The sequence below is a fragment of the Heloderma suspectum genome, chromosome 5 (assembly GCF_057233095.1).
Source record: "Heloderma suspectum isolate Gila_16-S chromosome 5, 16-S_ref, whole genome shotgun sequence".
Lineage (NCBI taxonomy): Eukaryota > Metazoa > Chordata > Lepidosauria > Squamata > Helodermatidae > Heloderma > Heloderma suspectum.
The window spans coordinates 39698505-39713992 of NC_139462.1; the positions used below are offsets into that span (position 1 = coordinate 39698505).

Consider the following 15488-nt stretch of genomic DNA (forward strand, 5'->3'; position numbering starts at 1 on the left):
AGCAGAAAACAACATAAATATTTACAGTGCAATCCCGTGCATGTTTACTCAGAAGTAAATTCCGTTTTCTTAAATGTTGATTACTCCCAAGTAAATGTGTTTAGGATTGCTCCTTAAAATCCAGTTTTCTTTTCGGAAATTATTTGAATCCAAAGAGTATATGGTATAGTCTGCGGATGAGATCATGTGCATGGGTTGTTGGGTCTGCGTATTTTTCTAGATCCTTCTTTGTGCTTGTAGCACCTTATCCTAATCTGGATTATGGTATATTAATGGGGGGGGGGCATACATCCTCTGTAAGGGCCTACCACCTTCTCGAGGGTTAGAATTCTACCCCTGCTCTGTATCTATTTCCCACCGAATTGGAGGGGCGGGGGGTGCCTTACTAGTATGCCAGTCCAAATGAGAGCGGCTGAAGGATGACAGATTTTCTTGGAACATAACACCTACGTATTCTTAGAATCGCCGTTTATTTATCAGGTGCCCAAGCCCTTCCGGTCCTTCTGCTGAATCCCCCCTCTTCCCCCCTTCCGTCTCCATCGAGGTAAAGGGATGTATGTGCTTAGTGGATCTAGTCAGCTGCTGGTCCAAAAGAGAAAAGAAAAGAAAAAAAAGGGGGGGGGAGTGGAGAGAGAGAAAAGTTAACGTGCAGGCCTGGCCCTCATAAACAGGATGCATTATCTGAGATCTCCTTTTTAAGGAGCAGTGATGCAGGGTAGAACAAAGGCAAGGTTGTGTGCTCTGCCTATTAGCAAAGTTACAACAGATAAACACACACACCCAAACCTGGGGGTCGGGCGGGAGAGAGGGGGAGGGAGAAAAAGAAAGACGGATGGGGACTTTCCAGTTTTAGCTCTTCAGCACTTTACCTATTCCTGGTGTACACCTAGCCTTCCCCCTTTTCTTTCCTTCCTCGTTTTTTAAAACAGTCTTTAAAAACCAATCTCTCTCTCTCTCTCCAGGTTATCCGATGCCAGCTGCTGGGAGGGCGGGAGGTGTAATTCATCTTGATTTACTTCATCCTCCCGCAGACATGCAAACTTTAATCCGGCATGATTTCGTGAACAAGCAGCTTGAGAATGAATGGGTCAATATCTCTGCGCGCCAAACACAGAGAGCGCGACCTTTCCACTCCGCTACAGATTGCAGGACAAGCCTTCCGAAAGGAGAGGCTCAATACCCCCCTCCCCCCGCGCTCGACAGGGGTTAGAGGTGCTTTTGGAAACGGCCCGCTGTTGTTTCTTGGTCTCTGCAGAGTCTGATCTGAAGAAAAGAGTGAGATTTATCTCAGTTTAATGGAAGAATCCCTGGTTTAAAAAAGAAAAAGGGCGAGGGAGAGAGAAAAGACAGTGCGGAGAGATTGTATGAGATAAGCAATTGGACAATTTATTGATTCAGTTAAGATTATGATTATTAGGCACAGTCTAGCCAAAATTCAATACACAAAAGTCCCAACGTTTCAGAGTAAAACAGGCATGCAAGCCTTACTCCCAGCTAAGGGTTTATACTAAGGATTGCAGTCTTACAGTGCAATCCTATGCACAACTACTCAGAAGTAAGCCCCACAGAATTCAACGAGACTTATTCCTACCTTAGTGTGTCTAGGCCTGCAGTCGTAAGCATTTGTTTAAATCTCTCCGGGAGAAGTCAGGGGGACTGTACAGTGCTGAATTAGATGGATCGTGCCCATTATGAGGTTTATTAGTGCAGTCACTGACACCAGAAGTCGCACCTCACTCCTTCAGGAGGGGAATGTCTATCGGTGGCCTTTCTTCTTTTCTTTCTTTCTTTCTTTCTTTCTCTCTCTCTCTCTCTCTCTCTTTCTTTCTCTTTTGTGCTTGTTTCTATGGCTGCACCATTGACATATTTAGAATAAAACTTTAGGGCATCGGATTTGACTTTTCTACTTGCAAGTGACTTTTGTTGCTGTACAGATTTTTCCCAAAGAGCGGGCCTTGGGTATCATCTTTCAGTCAAACAGTAGGGATATTCCCTGGTGCAATTAAACTCATTAAAAAAAAAATACAGACCAAACTGTATGCAGTATATTTTACTCCCATGAAAGAAAACACATTTTTTTCCAATGCTGTCTGAAAAGGAAAAACACTAATATTATACGAAATGTTATACACAGGGTATGTTTTACATTGCAGTTTCAGAGTCACCATTGCATCCACCAGAGGTACTATTCTAAAACTGATATTCACACAATGGGACCTTTTCTTTTAATAATAATATTAATAATAATATGTTAGAAACATACAGTGTCGCATTTAGTATATACATTCCCTTGCTCGCAAGCGGAAGAAAAGAAAAGAAATCCCTAATCTCTTGTGTAACATGCTTTATTTTAAAGCCTAACTTTTAAAAACACTGTGGAGATATTACTAACAACTGCTTTTATAAAATTAATTTGACATTTCGATATATATATACATCCTTTCCTGTCATTTTTTTCTTTTAATGTTAACAATGCTAAACATAAAAAATAACAAGCTTATAGGAACATTAAAATGTCATACCATATCCAGTCAAATGTTTGTCCGTATTTTTATATATATATATTTATAATATATGTCCTTGTACTGTTGGAAATACTTTTTTTTTTAAGTGAAAGGTAACAGGAGCCGAGAAGATCCTTTGAAAACAAGGGAACTCAGTAATTTCAGTGGTTTCCCTTGTCCCCCCCCCCCGTCCCCTTCCCTCTCTTGTTTATACTTTGACTTAATTCCGTTGTCTAGTTGCTGTTTGTTTGTTTTTCTCCCCTCCCGCCCCCCAATAGTGCCCAATTACTTTGGATTCGAACGTTCAAGTCCTTGGATTGCGGAAGCGAGGTTTCCCTCGTCCATTCAGAAATTTGCCTGCCCCCCCCCCTATTTTTTATTTCTGAATGGGACAACAACAAGAACGACGACAAGAACAACGACAGGAGGAGCGACAGGCAGGGGACGCCCTCCCCTCTCACACGGGCCTGTCCACGGCATATTGGCAGGCGCTCAGGTTGGAGGCCGGGTTCTGCACGCTGGCGTAGCCGAAGCTGGAGTGCTGCTTGGCTTTGAGTCTCAGGCTGGCCAGGCTAGAGTTACACGTGTCCCGGTAAACGTAAGGAGGGGTCGGCGGCGCGTACGGGCAGGCGGGCGTGGGCACGGCCGAGTTGAGGGAGGGGTTGCTCAGGTTGTTCAAGTTGTTCAGGCCGTTGAGGCCCGAGCCCGGCACGCCGGTGACCGCCGACGGCACCATGCTGGAAGACATGCTCATGGACGAGATGGAGTTGGGCGGCGAGAACATGCTCTGCGAGGACAGCGGGTTGACGTTCATGGAGTTGAAGAAGGGGAAGCTCTTGGTGGAGAGCGACGCCGACGTGAGGCCCTTGGCCGCCCAGTTGTTGTACGAGTAGCCCGGGTACATGTCGTCGTAGGGCTGCATCAGCCCGTTGAACTGCGGCCCGAAGCCGTTCTTGCACAGCTCGGCCTGCTGGTTCCGCTCCCGCTTCCGCCACTTGGCCCGGCGGTTCTTGAACCAAACCTTCGAAGGGGATGAAGGGGGGGGGGGGAGAGAACAAAACAAGGAGAAGCCGGTCACTGGGGCGGGAGGCCCAAGGAAAAGCCAAGCAGAGCGCCCCCGCCCCCGCCCCCACCGCGAGGCGACCCGGCAAGGACCTGGAGCTGCCCGGAGTCCAGTCCCCGACAGGCGAATCGGGGGGCGGGGGGAGAAGCGGGGACCAAGCGCCCCCGAAGACAAGTAGCTTGTTGTCCTCCCCCACCACCTCCTCCACTATTCGACCTGGGGTGACTTGACTCGGGGTGACTTTTTGCAGGCGATTAGAGCTGGGTCGTAAACGGGACATTGTCAGTAAAGCCCCCCAAGCCGCCTTATTTGAAAGTTAACGCCACCAAAAAAAAAAAAAAAAATCAGTTACGGTTTCTTCGGAGAAAATAGGTTTAGGATGGGAGCGTCCATGCTGAAATATACCGTTATTTGCTTAACAGGTGAGGCAAAACTCTCCCCCACCCCCTGAAATGCTCTTTGCTCGCTCGCTCTCTTTCCCTCCCTCCCCCAGAGATATTTCTGGTGCCGCCACTGCAAATCCTTACGAGTCTGAGTCTTCCTTACTCTTACTTGGGAGGGACTTCAGTTGAGCTCACTGGGATTGACTTGCAAGTAAACATCCATAGAAGGGGGTCTCGCGGCTATACGCCTCCCTGTCTTTACTCGGAAGTAAGCTTCACTGAACGCAGTGGAACATCAGATCGCGCTCCCGGCTGGAATTCTAAACACCGATCTAAGGCCTAAACCTCATTGAACTGACTGGGACTTCGACCCACGAAACGGGCACAGGATCCGGCTGAACGCATGTTTGCTTGATTTCCTACTTAAGTCAGCGGGACTGACTTCTAAGTAAATCTGTTTCGGCTGGAGTACAGCAAACTTCACACATGCTAAACTATGGTGCGCTCAGACTATTGTCTCTCCGACTGTATTAACATATTTATAGCCAGGTAAACAAGCCGGTTTACGCTTGGATTTACATTGGGATAATAAAACACATTTTGATCTCACTTCCCCTGCATGCAAGGAATAGGTTTCTCGATGGAGTGTGCCAACCTCGTTCACCTCAAAGTGACAAAAATGCCTAACGGAGTTGTGGACGAGACTGATTTGGCCTTATCTACCTATATAGGCCCAAATAGCTCTAATAGTCCAAGTGTTCGGATAATTCATAGCAAGCTTTGTCACATCGCCAAGAAAACATCCTATATATCTACCCTTGGTTTCCACCCTGATTTGGTGCTACCCCTTTCATTTTCTTCGCACTCCATTCATTTTGTTGTTAGTAGAGATCGTGAACAAAAGGGACAGGCTACTTCCCCCCTCCCTCCACCGCAAGGCTCCCCGCCTCAAAAATAAAATAAAATAAAATCCCAAGAGGCACTAATGTACAAAAGAGAACCCATCTTTATCCACTTAGTCTTCTCTCCCATTTTCTAAAGAGTCAGTATTTTTTAATCGTCCCCCAACCCCACTAGGAATAGATTGCAATTAAAACCCAGCAGTATTTTCTTCCCACAAACAAGAACACGAAATAATAATAATAATAATAATAATAATAATAATAGGTGGGGAACCCCTAATAAATCTTTACCTCAACAGCTTGTTAAAGGGGCTAGTTTCTTTCATGTGCTAATCATCAGTAAAAGCCAAACACGTCCACCCCAACTTGTCCTCCTGCGCTTTTGGCAAAGTTTGTCCTTTCGCGACGTGCTAAGAACGAGAGCCGCCTCCGCCGACCAGACAATGGCGAAGGCGTGTGTCCCTCTCCAATCCACATCCCGCCGTCTGATTTGCCCGCCGGCCGCCTGCAAAGTTATTATGTGGATTCGCACCGTCGTGGGACTCCGCTTTTGTTTACCCAGCCCGTGCTTTACGTTTCAAATCTCTCTTTTTAACTGGACCCTCCGTCCCTTACGCCCGCCATGCTACATACACCTACAAAAACCAATATCCCAGCCGGCTCGCGAGGATTAATTTCCATATATATTCACCAAACACATATATGGCCGCTTCGGATTTCAAACGAGGGGAAAAGAAACCTGAAAATTAGGGCCTGCACAATCCAGAGTTGAAGACAAACTGTTTGAGGCTTGAGACAAACACACGACTAGCTTCTTAAGGAAATGGAGTCAGCCTTTTAAACACAAACCGGCAACCTCATTTTCAGCTGAACTCTTCCAGTTCATTGCTTCAGTCTGAACTAAGTCTGATTCACGAACTCATTAAGTCGACGTGCCTGGATTTTAGGCATTCGGGGCTGTTATCCCACGCATCTTACTTGGGACTAAACCTCATTGAATTCAGCCTGACTTACTTTTGAGTAAAAAACCCAAACAAACAAACCATGAGCAGACAACTGCAAATCCCACTAACTCCAATTGCATTCCTCTCTTAGTTTCCAATACACTTAGTATATTTTAAACGTGTGTGTGTACCCCCCACCCACACACACACTGAAGGTAGCTCTGTTGGTCCATTTAAAAACAACAACCAAGCCACAGAAGGCAATACCTTTTAAGACCAACCAAAATGTCATAAAATCCTGAGTAAGCTTCCTTACTTACAAGTAAGGTACATACAGAAGTTCATGACAGAATTAATTAGTTAGTCTTTACAGTACCACAAAAATCTTTGTTGTTGCTGTTTGTTGTCTAAACATTTCATTATTTTCACTGGGAATTGCAATCTATTCCTCTGTATTTAGGACTGTAACCTAAGAATGCAGACCTATGTACACTTACACAGGAGTAAGTCCCACTGACAACAGCAGGACTTGCTTCTGAGTAACCCTGCACCGGATCGTGCTGCAGATCAGCTCAAATCCAAGCTTTTCGGTTTAAATGAGTTGTGGAACAGGCAGTCAGTGTGAATTGAGTCAACAGCTAATATGACCAGGTTCCTCTGTGTGTCTTTAGATTTTTTTTTTAATTACTCATTGTTTATTTCCACTAAACAGCTGAGCCCAAGCCCCCATATTTTTAATTAAAATCCTTGGGATCTGTTTACTTCCAGATCACTGTAGCAAACCTGATTCCTCAAAACAAAGGCAACATATGCATTTCACACTGATTTAATCCAATGAACTCTTTGCACTGCAATTTCAATATTGTTAAGGCATTTTTCTTTCTTGCTATATATTTTCCACTTGTATGCCTAAGTCCTAAAAGCACTTGCTTGGAAGTAAGAAACACAGATTTGAGTGGAACCTTCATCCAAGTGCTTATCTACTGAGGTTTTAATTATGCTAGGATCCCATTCACACTTCTTGGGGAGTGAATCTCATTGCTTTGCACAACATTTGTCTGGGGGTTCTCCCTCACTTTCTTCCAAACATCCTCATGGCTTAAAATTGAAGAAGAAGAAGAAGGAGGAGGAGGAGGAGGCAGAGCATCAGCAGCATGTCTCTTCTCTTCTGTTTTTCTTTTTTAAAACACACACAAAGAAACAGACACTCTGATCACCATTCCCCCATGTCACTGATTTCACTGAAGTGTCTTCCAAGTAAGTGCTTAGAATTGCAGCCCAAGGCCTCAGTTCTCCCAGCTTCCTGACTTCGGACTAATTAAGTACATAGCATTTCTTTCTAGAGAAGGGATAGGCAACTTGGGCCTTCCAGATATTTTGAGCAGTTCCCATAATCCCTGACAATCGGATGTGCAGGTTGGGGCTTATGGGAGTTGTAGTCTAAAAGGTCTGGAAGGGGTACCAGGTTTCCTACCCCTGCTCTAGAGTAACAAAGCCATGAATTGCAGCCTAACGCCCCATCCTAAAGATATTTGGTAGTCCGATTTTTAAACCACGTGCCTCTGAAAGTTTAAGGCCCCCGGCCTTCTGTGGTAGGGACAGGGTTTAGAACAGCAGCCCTCCTGAAAAGTGAGCTCCATTCATTTTCATAGGACTTCCTTGTTGGGGATCTGCACGCCCTCGTTTTCCGAGAGGGGTTTGCACGATCCTGCAGCATTTTAGCACTTGGAGGGAGCCATAAATCTAAGGTGAGAAGGGGGTGGGCGGTGGCAAGGAAGCCACCGTAGTTGTGAAAGCCGGGGGGGGGGGGCGAAGAATGCAGGGCAGAGCACGTCCTGGGTGCTTGGGACGGAGTTAGAGGCCTCGTGCACTGTGCATCTGCGGCTGAGCGCACGTCGGAGCTTGCCCTGCGCTCGCCTTCTTGGCGACTCTCCCCTCTGCTCGTTCGCATCTCGTTCAGAACACGCTGCACAGCCGAGGCCATCCATCATATCCCGAGGAGCTGGCAATCTGCCTCTGCCTGACAGCGAGGCGCTGCGCCGGGGCCAAGGCCCGCCTCGCAGGAGGCGAAACCGAAAGCGGCCGCAGTGCGCCAGCCAAGCGAGGTCCTCGCTCCTCCTCGCCTGCCCGCCCGCCGCTGCCACTGCAGTTTACCTCCCGAACTCCCTTCCCGCCCAGGCGGCGGCCCCCAAAAGCACGTCTCTCGGGGCTTACCCTGACTCTGGCCTCCGTGAGGTTGGTCCAGACGGCGATCTCCTCCCGCGTCGACATGTCCGGGTAGCGGTTCCTTTGGAAAGTGGCCTCCAGCTCCTGCAGCTGCTGGCTGGTGAAATGAGTCCGCTGCCGCCGCTGCCGCTTCTTCTTGGACGGATCCTCGGGGCCCGTGTCCTCATTCTTGCTCGGCTGGCTTTTGTCTTTTTCTGCAAAGGAAAGGAGGCTCCGATCAACAGCCTGTCGCGGGTGGGGTGGGGTGGGGTGGGGTGGGGTGGGAGGGCAACAGAAAAGGAGAGTGATCCAAACCGCTTGGCCTCCTCGCTTCACGAGTCAAGTGCCCGTGTCCGCGCCATTCGCAACTATGTTGAGCCGCAGGGGATGCGAGGCGAGCCAATGGAAACAGCCGCCATGCTAAGGTTCCCTTACTTCGAAGTCATCCCGTTCCATCGAAATCAAGAGAAATCACTTTTGAAAAAAGACGGAAAGTATACAAGCCCCGTCCAGAGGCTGCGATCCTAAACAGGCGAGGGAAGAAATTCCTTGGAAATACCGAGTGGGGGCGTGGGGGGGAGGGCTGCGTCAAAATCAACGCGTTTTGGATTCGCATGAAACAAACAAACTCAATAGGAAATCCTATTGATATCAGCTGACAAGTAAACGTCCTTCGGACTCGAGAATCGAGGTTGTGTCCCAAAGCGCTATTGAAATCAATGGCACGTAGTTCCCAGTAGATGTAGACGACATTGAGAATGTACATCAGTTTCAATCCAGAGTGCTTCCTTTTAACGTTGTCCACTCTTCTTCCTTTTAATAGTGTGTATGTACCAATAGGAGACGAATACCACAAATCTTAAAGCAGCTTCCTCAAGTATGTGGACGTTCCCTTACTTTCGGGAAAGTTTTTTTTGAGAAGAATGGGCTTAAATCAGAGAAATAGAATCAGCTCTTTTTATGTTGCTCCCCCAAAAGTGCTTAAGATATATAATTTTTTATTTCATATGTTAGTATGACTGTGACATGGATTCAAGATTGCAATGAAAATATAGCGGGGGGGGGGCAATTAAACATTTACATCCAAATAGTACATAAGTTGTTATTCCTGACAGATACAACTCTGTACTGACAGAACTTCTGTAATGTGGGATATACGGTATAGGATACACTATCTAGCCACAGACTTTGCAACAGGAATGATCTATACTGCATTTGTATGGTATAGCTATGCCTACATGCAAACCTTTAAAACCTCCCACAGCTCTGCATTCATTGAGAAGATCATCAGAAGTGCATATCAAGATTTCAACGAGAATGGTAATTATACCGCACACTCTTGCATATCTAGACACGTCCGCCTTTGTGCTGATACAGGGATAGGGCATCCAGAAGTTACCTAAATACTATATACTAAACTGGTGGGTTGGTCTTCCTTCCACTAGCACTGGTACAATCCCATTGAAGTTAATACGTGCCTGAATGGCCTGGTAAAATCTCTTCGGATGCAGAGTACATTCTCAGAAGTTGAGATGTCACACCTTAATTGCAATGGACATTCTACCTCACACAGCACATGCATTCTAGCTCTAGTAGATAGATCTATAGGCCCCTTTAGCACATAAAGACAGCAATTCCTGAGCATATTTACTTAAAAGCAAATGTAATTTATTTAAATCAGGCCTATCTACTTCCGACTAGGATTGGACTGAATGAGAAATTGTCCTTCCTATCACATGCCAGATGTAGTGAAAGCCTATCCATGTCTACTTAGAAGTAAGCCCACTGGACTTATTCCCAGCCTTAAGCCCAAATACTTCGGTTGAAGCCGATATGCTGCTGACTGTAGACATGTTTCCTGGGAAGTAAGCCCGATGCTACCTATGCAACTCAGAAGAAATTCCCGCTGTGTTCAGTGGGGTTTATTGGAAGGAAACTGAGCATAGGATTAGTGTCTTGGAAACCTAGGAGGTTCAACCGGTTTAAATCCCATAGATTCCGTGCAGCAAGAGCCTGTTTGTTCTTAAACAGATTTCTGAGTAAGGAGTCCGTTTACGCCGCTGTTTCTACCGAGACGGTCAGGCTAAATCCCTGTAGCAATTGTCACCCTGGCTGCCTTTCACGAACGCCCCCGCCCCCGCCTTCGCTTCCAGGCGGCAGTCTCTCTGTGGCAAACACTCGCATCGTCCCTGGAGGTAGGACACGGGGTCTGCGCTCTCTTTCTCTCTCGATATCAAAGGCGCAATCAAATGCCTCCCAGAATCTGGCTCGAAAGCGGTGCCATCTGTAACCACTGGTGGGGGTGGGGTGGGGTGGGGAGCTGATACATGTTCTGGCTTCCCTTCCCACGCCAGCACAGGATCGGGGCCCTAGCCCACTCTCCCAGTTGCTGCCTTCAGAAGAATCACGCGGGGAAAGGGACACCCGGGGTGATAGCTGGCGCACGGGCAGAAGCGGTGTAGCCGGCAGAGAGTCTTACCTGCGGCCTCCGGGCTGGAGGTGTCGGAGATGGTATGTACCTCCAGCCGGTGTTTGGCAGACTCCAAGGCCGATCGCGGTTGCCCGGGGGTCAGGGCTGAAGCCATGATCAGAGCCGGCTGCTGGTGGTGGTGGTGGTGGTGGTGGTGGCAAGAGGAGGAGGAGGAAGAGGAGGCGGAAGAGGGGGAGGTGGAGCACAGTTTATTCCCGGCTCCCAGTCGCTCCAAGCTCAGCGGCTCTTTCAGGCAGTTCATCGGGCGACGAGAGCCAGCCCGAACTGCCGGGCGCTGCACGCTGGCGGAGAACCCAGGGGCTGCGGGTGGGAGTGCGTTTGGGTGTGCGCGGGTGGGGTGGGGGGTGGTACGGAGGAGACAGCCGCAGTCCGTGGCAGAGGGGTCGCCGAAGCGGCAGCCGGAGAAGGTCGCTGGTCAGTTTCACCTGGTCAGTTTCACCTGGTCAGTTTCACCGCGCGCGCGGCCGCCAGTCCGGTCCGAGGGATCAGGGCAACAGCGCCCCCCGCCCGCCCCCCGCCAAGTCCCCCGACGGGCTGCCCTGCATGAGCCCCCGCGAGCGAAAAGAGCGGCCGACGAAGAAAACCGGAGGGACCCTCCGTGATATACTCCCAAGGCGGTCTCCTCCGACCATGAATAACCCCCAGGCTGTCCAAGGAGTCGCGGGCTGGGCCAGAATGACAGGCGCAGGTAGACCGGATTAGATCCAAGGCGGCGGCGGCGGCAGCAAGACCAAAAGCCAGACCCCAGTCAGCGGCGCATCCCGACGCAAGCCCCTCTCTCGGCGGCTCTCCGTCTCCTCCTGCCCAGATCTGCGCCCAGGCGAGCGGTAGACCCGAGCAGCGCCTCTCCAGCTTCCCCGTTTGCCTAGGATCTTAAACCCAGAGGCGGCCTTCCCCGGGCAGTGATATCACCCGGCCCCCGGCTCTCCCCTCCCTCCTGCCTCCGCCGCGTTCTAGACTCGCCGCCGAGGCCAAGAGTGACGCGGCTCGTGGCCAATCAGGAAGCGCTACGCCCGAGCGAAGGCTATAATAAGACCAACCTATCAGTAATGCAGGGCAGGGCTAAATTAAACGGCCCTCCCTCTCCCCCCCCACCCCCGGCAGTCGGGTCCTCTTATCGTAAAATGCAGGCTTTGCAAGGGAGCCAAGAAAAAAATTTCGAAAACAGGGGTAGGAGAAAGACAACCAAGGCCGAAACAAGTTTCTTGTTGCTCTTATTCTTATCTAACTTTCAACCTGCACAGCGCTTCAAAATGCCTTTATTTAGAAAGTATCTACATGTGTCCTCCAAAAACCTATGGCAGCCCCTGCATATCCCAATAGAAGGTTCCCAGATCACTCCCCCTGAGTGACGATTTTCGACTACATTAAAAGGTGGGAGGTATACTTAAAGAGAAGAAATACAGCCAAGAGAATCTCTCGCCGCCATCTCAGAAACCTTATTTAAATGACTCAGAAGAGACAACTTACTTTAAGGAGACAAAGTAAAAAACCCAAACCAACGGCAAGCCTTAAAAGGAGATTACCATTTGAAGGAGTGAGAAAACCTTGCCTCTTAAGACCACAAATGTTTAAACGGCTCTTAATCACGAGGTGGTTGTTTGTTTGCTTTTTCATTTTAAAACTGCTTTAAAAGTATACCAGATTGACAACACGCAAGCATGATAATTTAAAATGGCCTTTTTAGAAAATTCGACTTTCTACTTGTTGAAAATACGTTATATTGACAGACGACCATAATATAAATGTAAAAATGTTTTTATGTACCCAGTCTTTTTCTGTTTTTAAACAGACAAACTTTTAAACTATCTATTTATTTCATATTTCTCCTGTTTGTTTGTTTGTTTGTTTTTTTATAGTTTAGGGTTTGACATCCCAATCCTAAATATATTCATTTGTGAAGTTAGAGTGTGGGGCATTAGAAGGAACAGTGCAATCCTATACATGTCTATTCAAAAGTAAATGGGTATATGATTTCAGCCTAGGGCCCAATACACTGGAAAGATTTACTTCCAAATAAACATGTATAACATCTGGCTGTCAGTCCCATAATTTTTCATTATTAATTAAAGCCAAAAATTAACATCCCATCCACCTAAACTGAAAGTCCAATGTGTATCTCTTAAGTTTTTTTTTAATCTCCAAAAGGTATTTGTCAGAAATATTTACAACTATGTAATTTATCTGCACAATCCTACTCAGTCTGTTCAGAAGTAAGTGTCTCCTTGGCTTACTCCCAGGTAAGTGTATCTAGGATTGTAGCCTATATTAAGTAAAATCAGAACAAGATAAATGGAAAATCCATAGAAATAGACAAAATGATCAAGATGGTATGTTTAACTTGATACTTGTTTAATTTGATACTTACAACCAGATCAGTGTTATTTAAATCAATAGCACTCACATATCCAAATAAATGGTTCTAGAATTTATTATTTACTGAGCCATCTGCTAAGGAAAACTTTAGTTCCATTTTTTCCTCTTGGAATTATCCCTAGCCCACCCCAAGTCACAATTTTGATATGAGGACAATAAGACTTATCTTTTTATACCATAAGAATTTGAGCTACACATGCACACAGTTATTCGATTAATACACTTCAGTCCAACCAATGCTGCTGTTACTTAATATTTCTATCAGGCTCTGCATACGTGATTTGTTAAGGTTCTTTGGTGTTCATTTTTAACATGTGGTATTCTATTACAAACTTTAGGGTAATGAAAATAGAATCCTTTGCAGAATTTTTCCAGCAAGTGTTCTACCCTGTTTAGGGATCATTTGCCTGACCAGAATGTCCCTTCAGAGTCCCCAACGAGAGGAAGTGGCTCCTCTATCGATGGAGGATTAAAATAAGAGCCCCTCATGTCTCCCCTAAACCAAATGGATAGAAAATACATCAGATCCAATGGATTCCATAGGATCCCATAATGTTGAACGTTCACACTGGCGAGATCCAGTCTAGACAGCGGAAGGACCATATACATGAGATCGTAGTCATGTATTCTCAAGTTAGTTAATTCGGAATAACCACCTCTCCTATCCATATAGACAATTATCAAGTAATTATGAAGTCTAATTACTTCCGAGCAGAAGCATCTCCTGGCCATGATGTCACCATCCTGACTACCACAGTGAAGCTGAAGATTCGTTAAGACATAACTAACACGTGTTAATTTACCTTTGGAATGCATTTATATCTAGGCTTAGTTGATCCAAATGATCACCTTGATTACAATTTATGGGGAAATCATTCAGCATGTCTGAGGGTACTCCTCTTAAACCAAAGCCCAATTCCCACCACCCTCTTTCTGAGTGGGGACGGTCCCTCGCTAGGTTGTTCTGTCTGTACCTTTTCTCTCCCAATCTCACTTACTTATCGCTAAACTCTACATATTATTTTAGCCGTCTGTTGGTAAAGAAGGTCAAATTAATTTACATTCTGCTCATTATCCGGTGTTTAAATGACGTGGTTTATCCCTGAGATTTGGCAAAGACTCTGTCTCCGCGTGCACGCACACACACACACACACACGCGCGCGCGCGCGCACACCCACACACACACACACACACACTCCACTCCTTAGACCCCACAGCGTTTGGATGGAGACAATACGGTTACATTTGTAGTGGATTTTAATCTGATAAGACTCTAATTTGCTTAAGTCTTTTAAATAGGGGTTTTTAAACGATTCTAGCAGTTTTCTTATTGAATTTCCTCTAATTCCCCCAAGATCATAAAGTATATGTGTAAAGTAAATAGTTTCTCCCTCAGCACCAGCAGCAGATGACCTATAAGTAAGTCAATAAGAATCCAGCGCCTTTCTGCACAATTTGTTTACTGATCATATCCCAGTTTCTTCTTAACCTCCCGGGGCTACTAAGGGGGTTCACACTCCATGTAAATCCCCCGAAGTCCTTCTTAATCAATGGCCGCCGTTAAAGGAAGAAACCAGCCAACCAGCCACTCCAAGCCCAGCGAAGGGACGGGGGGATCCAAGACTCCCCCGCATTCCCAAGTTCTAAGGTGGAGGTTTTCTCCACTTTCAACAAAGCAACCTTAGAAAGAAGAGGGGGAAAGCTGGAGAGATAGAATTCTCTATTGCCAGATAAACAAGCTCTTTGAACCCGCATTATGTAATCCGCAATAACTACTCTCCCCTCTTCGGTCACTAATGAGGATGAAAACCTTTCAACCCATAAAGATGCATTTCAACTCCTTTTTAATACTGAGCATATTATAAAGCGGCTACAACGTGTTGAGGGGTAACTAATCTGCCTTTTAAGTAAGCCTAAATATGACCTATCCCTTTACTACAAAAATCATAAGGAGGTAAAAGATATGAGGGAGACAGATTGGCTAATGACCTCAGTAGTCACAAGAAGGCGATTATAATATTCTTAAACAGTCAGGGGGAGGGAGAGGGAAGGATTAAGGAATCATTTTATCTGTTGCATTTGGGTACCACCCTAGACACCTTTACCTAGCAGGGAGACCAACCTCCACGTAAGTGCCATGCTATATACTCCTATACATGTCTACTCTGAAGTAAGGCAAGGGGGCATATTCCCATGTAAGTGTGTATAGGATTGTGAGCTCAAAGGTAAGACAAAGAGAAGCGCATGTACACATTTTTGTGTAAAGTAGGAGAAAATGATAATTTTCTTTTGTTTGAAGTAAAAACCAAACCAAAACAAAACATTTTCCCTGCCCTTAAGTAGGATTGTTGGGAAGCAAATCCCGTTGATTTCTATGCAACTGGCTTCCAAGAACTTTCAAGTGAAATCAATGAAATCTTCCAAGTGAAATGGGTCAAAGCTGGATTAACTGTTCAGCTAAGTAAGCTACGAAAAAAAGGCCTAGTCAGACTGGAGGGTCCAGGTGGAGTGATGTGATTATCTGGGCGTTTGCCTATATGGAAACCGTGGTGGTTAGTGGTTTCGTCTTCTCTGGACATTGGGCGATGCACCGCCTCTCATCTTGGAGATCCTCCCATC

General features: G+C 46.5%; 1 protein-coding gene across 2 annotated transcripts in view; it reads right to left on the bottom strand.

The window, feature by feature from the left end:
- Positions 1-1834: 1834 nt before the first annotated feature.
- The window catches only part of PITX2 (paired like homeodomain 2), a 34665-nt gene continuing 21011 nt past the window's right edge, over positions 1835-15488 (bottom strand). The window contains exons 1-3 of one of the 2 annotated variants that reach the window (XM_084855865.1): positions 10481-11373; positions 8011-8216; positions 1835-3525 (exon numbers count right to left, since the gene is read on the bottom strand). In XM_084855865.1, coding sequence (XP_084711991.1) covers positions 2962-3525; positions 8011-8216; positions 10481-10733 — 1023 coding nt within the window. In that variant the 5' untranslated portion in view covers positions 10734-11373 and the 3' untranslated portion in view covers positions 1835-2961. Of the gene's footprint in view, positions 3526-8010; positions 8217-10480; positions 11374-15488 lie in introns of those variants that run through there. The other variant, XM_084855866.1, reaches the window with a different exon arrangement.